At 37.2% G+C, this 6,601-nt stretch overlaps 1 protein-coding gene across 1 annotated transcript; it reads right to left on the bottom strand.

Annotated features, from left to right (window-relative positions):
- Positions 1–6,289, bottom strand: pip4p1b (phosphatidylinositol-4,5-bisphosphate 4-phosphatase 1b). Its single transcript, XM_065254327.2, has 7 exons — positions 6,082–6,289; positions 4,650–4,843; positions 4,436–4,542; positions 4,168–4,273; positions 3,975–4,027; positions 1,233–1,323; positions 1–1,148 (listed from the first exon to the last, which is right to left on the bottom strand). The coding sequence occupies exons 1-7, from the start codon at positions 6,182–6,184 to the stop codon at positions 1,005–1,007; spliced, it is 798 nt and encodes a 265-aa protein (XP_065110399.1). The 5' UTR covers positions 6,185–6,289; the 3' UTR covers positions 1–1,004.
- Positions 6,290–6,601: the final 312 nt, after the last annotated feature.

Raw genomic sequence — 6,601 nt, 5'->3', positions numbered from 1 at the left:
CCCCAAAACATACACATACTCCGAGGTAGTTAAAATATTTTAGTCACAAAGAATGTACAAAATAATCAATCACAAAATCAATTGACATGAGCGAGATCTGTTAACTGTATAGCTAAAATGTAGTGCAACAAGGAACATATACATTTCCAACACAAAGTGTTAATCGAATGAATAAATGCACAGTACAGCTGCAAAACAATGTAAACAAATCATAAACTAATTCATTAAATAAAACATTGGGATGGTGCAGGTTTCATTCTGTGTATCTACATTCATGTAGTACATGTATGATACACATATATACACGTTATAAGTCATTCCAGCTTGAATAAAATCTATTAGTTTGGTAATTCAGTATATTTACATCTTAATTTAGTGAATCAGTTGTCTTTGATGTACTGTATGCCCATAAATATTTACATTTAACCACAAACAATGGTTCTATGTGCAGTTTTGCAAAGGTTAAACAAGACATCTTTACAGAGCTAATGTTAAAATAGTAAAAAATTTACTAAATGGCATTGTAATTTTTGCCTGTATTACTATTGAATAATACCTTTATTGAATTATTGCAGGTGCAGGTGCACTTCTTAATAGCAAATAGGGACTTTTTTAATGCTGCCATATAACTACATAACCAATGTTTGTGAAAACCGTTGGATATTTGGAAAAGTGTTGTATCATTTTTCTGTAGTAAATAAATGAATACCCTGTGCAGAAAGGTTTGGTCAAAGTCTGGACTACAGACAATAATTGCCATACAATACATCCACTGAATAACATCCATCAAACCTCAAAAAGTTAAAACAGCATCATATTACGTTAAAAGAATAATTGACTTCATCATTGTCTACTATTTAGTCTAAAGCACTTTCCGAAATATTCCTTAAGGTGTTCACATAAACAAAACATAATTCAATCTAAAGTCTTTGTTCGGTCTGACTCCCTGATTTGGACTCTTGCCTCTTACACTTTCTACAGTACCTCCATTTTATTCTTTCCTATTATGAGTAGTTGTGCAGTGGTTCACTGATCTTCATGCAGGCCCAATGTAGAGCTCGGACCAAAGTGATCAGAACCAGGACGATGAAGAAAACCCAGGATGAATAAATCCCTTTATGTTGCCGTGCCTTCCACCAAGTACCAGCCTAGAGAAAAGGGGAACAGATCAAAATGTCTGCAGGCTTTCTGCTTTTACTATATTCTGAAGTATATACTGCTTTCGTTCCTACCATCAGTCCTGCTGTTGCGATGGTGAAGATCAAACACAACAGGAAACAAATCAGACTCCGCTTTCTAGGATATCTCTGACCAATGGATGAGCTATGTGGATAAAAAAAGATATATTGAAGTGCACTGCATTGCACATATTCCCAAATGAGCAACAACCAGACGGTATCTGCTGAATTTTTCCATATTTTACATGACAAGTTTGGAAAAAATTGAGAACTTTAAAGGAAGGATTTGATTGTGGTCAAAAATGTTAAAAGTAGCCGAGTTCATCATCTTTAATGGTAGCTATTTTGTAATTATAAGAAGATTCTGCAGGTGCAGATTTTGTGTAGGATTGGCAATAACAATACTCGGTCCTAAGTTTGTACATGCACTAAATCTTTATTATTAAAAGTATCCTAAATTTAAAATAATAGCAAAAAACGGTGCATTCTGGGATGCTTTTTGAACAGTATTAAATGAGACCCCATGTATGCTAGGCCCTTGGTGACAGTGGTCTCTAAGGGCATGTTCATACTTGACATGTTTGGTTCGATAAAAATGAACTCTGGGGCGATTGCTCGGTTGATACGGTTCTTTTGAGTAAATGTCAATGCTGCCACACAAATTTTGGTACGCACTAAACATTGAACCATGACAGCTGAAAAGGTGGGTCTTGGTCTGCTTGCAAACAAACTCTGGTGCTGTTCGACTGAAATGTGAACGCACATGGACCAGATATAGCACAACAAACCAAAAACAGGATGTGATATCACAAAAAGCAACCCTGATTTTACAGCGGGATGAGTGGAGGGCAAACGTGGAGCAACGGAGAGGTAAATAGCCTTATTAACGTTTGGTTCATCAAGCATATGCTGAAAAACGCACAAAATGCTTATAAAAAGTTTATAAAATGTTTGGTGATAGTAAAATATCTTCATGAGCTCTGAGCTGTTAATAATACCTTCACATAAAGACGCATAAAATAAGCACGTTTACTCCAGCATGCAGCTTTGTTCTTGTGAATGATCAGACTTCTGTTGCATAAAATTTGTCATCAAAGCCAACAAATCGGGTGGTGACCGTATCGAACCGTAAAAAAAAAAAAAAACGTAATAAAATCCTAGTGTGAATGCTAATCGAACCAGAACTTAGTAAATTGTTTTCTTTTTTGGTCCGGACCAAAAGAACCAAACGAACTGAACAACAAGTATGAACACACCCTAAATAGAAAAAAAATTACTTTAAACTTTAAGTATTTTAAGTAAGCAAAATCACATACTTGATCATTTAAATTTTTTACAAAACTAATTTCAAGTATAAACTTTCAGATCATAAGATCATCAGTGAGAATCATAAGTAGTGTACACTGATGCTGCGTCCAATATCACCCACTTCTGTACTATTTAGTATGCAAAAATCAGTATACAAGGCGAGTGTTGTGTCCAAATTCATAGTATTCGGGAAACGGTAAGCGAAAACGAATCAGATGACTTAACACTTCCGGCTAGATTTTTTTTTAAAGGATTAGTCCATTTTCTTTAAAAAATCCAGATAATTTACTCACCACCATTCATCCTAAAGGTTGATGTCTTTGTTTAGTCGAGAAGAAATTATGTTTTCTTATTTTATGGAAATCATGGAAAACTTCGCAGGACTTTAATTGACCCCAACACTTAACAGTTTTAATGCAGTTTCAAAGGACTCTAAACGATCTCAAACGAGGTATAAGGGTCTTGTTTAATGAAATGATTGTCATTTTTGGCAAGAAAAATAAAAAAATATGCACTTTTTAACCACAACTTTTCTTCTTCCTCCGGCTGTGTGATGAGCCAACGCGACCTCGCGTAATTGCGTAATGATGTCGAAAGGTCACGTGTTACATATCTGAAACTCAAATTTGCGGACCATTTTGAACAATAAACTGACACAAAGACATTAATTAGTATCAATCGACATACAACAACGTCGGAACGGTCCTCTTTCTCCACACTTGTAAACACTGGGGCGTAGTTTCCCATACATCATCCGTGACCTCTTGACGTGATGACGTATTACGTGAGGTCGCGCCACAGGACCGGAGGAAGACGAGAAGTTGTGGTTAAAAAGTGCATTTTTTTTATTTTTCTTGCCAAAAATGATAATCGTTTCACTAGATAAGACCCTTATGCCTCGTTTGGGATCTTTTAGAGTCCTTTGAAACTGCAATTTTAAACTGCATTTAAACTGTTAAGTGTTGGGGTCCATTAAAGTCCATTAAAATAAGAAAAATCCTAGAATGTTTTCCTCAAAAAACATTATTTCTTCTTGACTGAACAAAGAAAGACATCGACATTTTGGATGACATGGTGGTGAGAAAATTTTCTGGAATTTTTTTAAGAAAATGGACTAATCCTTTAATGTGCATTCGATGGCCTCCCACGAGGCCACATGAGCTGAGAAGCCGTCAAATACAAAAAGAGGGAATATAATACATTACCAGAACTCTATGAACATGGCAGTTCTTTAGTTTAAGTGATTTAGTTACAAAGAAATGAATTATTTGCGATTTAACTGTACTTGTTAAACAATGTATAAGTAAATTATTGCGAATGTACATCATAAGACACACGGCACACGACAATGAAAACATGGCAGATGCAGTATGTCCGAAATGTATACCTACTGCACCCACACATACTACTTCATCTATTTCAGTACGTACTCTCACAGTACGCGATATTGGACGCAGTGTGAATGTTTGTGGATGGTATTAAACATACACTTTTCTGCAGTGTGGACAGCGTGCCAACGTCCGATCTGTAAACTCTGTCCACTAAAGCAACAACAAAGAGACATTATGTTACAAGTATCCTCTTAAAACTACAATTAAGACTACATAAATTGAAAAGAACCTGTGAAATGTAAGGTGATATGAATATGATTTTTTTGTATATTGATGGTGACAGTGATTACCAGAAAAGTGTTTCCACAGTGGCCACATGAAACTCTGGCACCGCTGGGCTGAGGGTTTGGAGTCACGGCCCCAGGATGTACTGGCCCTAAATTAATAATGCGTTTACTATCCCCCCCACACACACAACACACAACACACACACACACAACAACACCACATTCATTACAGAATGTTCAAAACAACATAAATACACAATAAATCATCTTTTTTGGAAATGTACCATTTGAGCAATAAATACGTAATGTAAACCTTTACAATTTCTCTCACCAGTAAGGGCGTGGGCAGGCAATCCTCTGAGATGTCACTTTGCAGATAAGAAGACAGTTACATGGACAACGCACATATTTCTTTCCCGCCGGGGCGTTCTTTATTGGCTAGATAAAACAGGAAGTGATGTCACCGTTAGAACTTTCACTTCAGCAATCCACATTGGTGAAACTTCCAAAACAGAATAGACACAGAAAATTGTTTCTAAACTCACTGTAGCCTCATTGCAGACGCCACATTTGACTACATGCTGGTGGATCTTGCCGTCCACACAGATAAGCGACTGACACACACGGCAGCTGACAGGATCGCTGCCACACTCCGGAGAGGCCAACGAGGAGTACGGTGGAGGAGCCTCTCCCAACATTACTGAGGGGGGTGGAGGCGCTGATGGAAATGCTGAGAAACCTAGGATGGAGAATGCAAGAGAGATAGAGACAGATATAAAGGGATATGGCGACAGACTATCAATTGCAATGTTGCAATTTGTTTATTTTGCTTTTACATTGATTAGTTTAGTAAGTAATGTTCCTGTAGCTCAGTTGGTAAAATAACAAGAAATTATTCTATTAAAGACTTTTATTTTTCAGTTTTCAGGAGTAAAATGTCTATCCAAAATCTATTTAAAATGACTTTTGTGAGCAGAGCAAAAAATGTTTTTTACTACTTTATTCTAGGTCTGCATCATTATTATCAGTTTTTTTGATGTTCCATTATCCGTCACACTGTATGCTTGCAAAGTAAAAATATAGATTTTTTACAATATGCAAAAGACAGCAAAACTTACAGAAGGCAATCAGTGACGCGTATTATTGCTGTTTAGGCTAAATACAAAATTGATAATGATAAGACTGAGGGCAAATACCACGAACCCTGTTTATTCACGTGACTTCGGTGTAACCTAGGTGTGTTCGATTTCATGTGGCACCGCAAAAGCTGACAGGTGGATGACGTCAACGTACCGCGAGAGCGATGCGAAACTAGACTTGTCCGTATGATTTCTCGAATCGGTCTCGCGGTACTTAATCGTCATCATCAGCCAGTCGGTTCTCGCAACGTCGCATGACGTCGAACAACAATTTTACCTGGCACCAATCTATCTGCAATAATCTTAAATTATACAGCATAATTAGCATCTCTAGTTAAATTACTTTATCATTGCATGAATACAATCATATTTGTTTAATAATCTTTGTTTTAAAACTTAGTGAGGTACCTATATAGACAGCATTTGTGGATCATGTTGGCATTACAGCGTCAAAACTGAAGAAAAAAACTTCCTTGCTCCTGGTAGGATATTTACTTTATGCTAAAAATACATTTCCCTGTTCATGTTTATACTTTATCTTTTATATTTTATTCTGCAATTAAATAAAACTGTATTAAAGACTGAACAGCAGTTTTAAATCACAGCCTATGTTTAAACATTAATCTAAATAAAGAATCTCTGGCTGTGTCTTAAAACCATCTGACCTGTCTACTTGGATAACATCATAGTTGTTGTCATCTTAAGCCGGGATGATTCGAAAAAAAAAAAACGTGTTTATGATGCCAAACAATTACTGTATGATTAAGCAGGCAATTAAGGCAGCTCAGTAGGTTTTAAAACAAACACACAGCAACTGCCAATCTGGCTTGACTCTTACTTTGTGGTATGGTCGGCGGTCGGTAGGTCTCGTTTCCCGGTGACAGCCCGTTAACTCCGTCGCGACTGTCCGACAGCAAAGGCGATCTTTCCCAGTCAGCCATATCGATCCGTTGCGGATTTGGGAATTTTGCTGTTGGTAAATGTTGTCTCGTAGAGCAAAAGTGATACGTGAAACTAAAGCGCTTCAGGAAGCGTCATATTATCACATGATTCTGCTACCAGGAAGTGGACAACAAAACCTGTGTTCGAGTTCATACGGCGTTGCGCAGACTTATCATCGTTTGACATCAAAGTACCGCGAGAGCGAAGCGTTTTCTGTATTCTCGCGATACTTGAATATCATAAATCGATAAGTCTGCGGAGCGCCGCATAAAGTAAAGTCGAATACGCCTAACAACACAAGCACGTGATTAGGGATCAGACCATTTAGCGCTAAGCTCAGAGCGCTGTTGTATTAGTAAAAAAATAATTTAATCCTATTTTAATGAGTCCTCACTCAATTACATGTGGTGTGCCTC

The sequence above is a fragment of the Paramisgurnus dabryanus genome, chromosome 4 (assembly GCF_030506205.2).
Source record: "Paramisgurnus dabryanus chromosome 4, PD_genome_1.1, whole genome shotgun sequence".
NCBI lineage: Eukaryota > Metazoa > Chordata > Actinopteri > Cypriniformes > Cobitidae > Paramisgurnus > Paramisgurnus dabryanus.
Note: the sequence above shows the minus strand (reverse complement) of the source record. Positions and strands in the feature narration are given on the sequence as shown.

Bases quoted from the DNA above. Each gene is read 5' to 3' on its own strand.
- pip4p1b (XM_065254327.2), bottom strand. From the start codon at position 6,184: ATGGCTGACTGGGAAAGATCGCCTTTGCTGTCGGACAGTCGCGACGGA. The intron at 4,028-4,167 runs GTAATCACTGTC...TTGTTGCTTTAG, and splicing joins ACTGTGGAAACACTTTTCTG to TGGACAGAGTTTACAGATCG. The intron at 1,324-3,974 runs GTATGTTTAATA...TTATCCACATAG, and splicing joins TGTCCACACTGCAGAAAAGT to CTCATCCATTGGTCAGAGAT.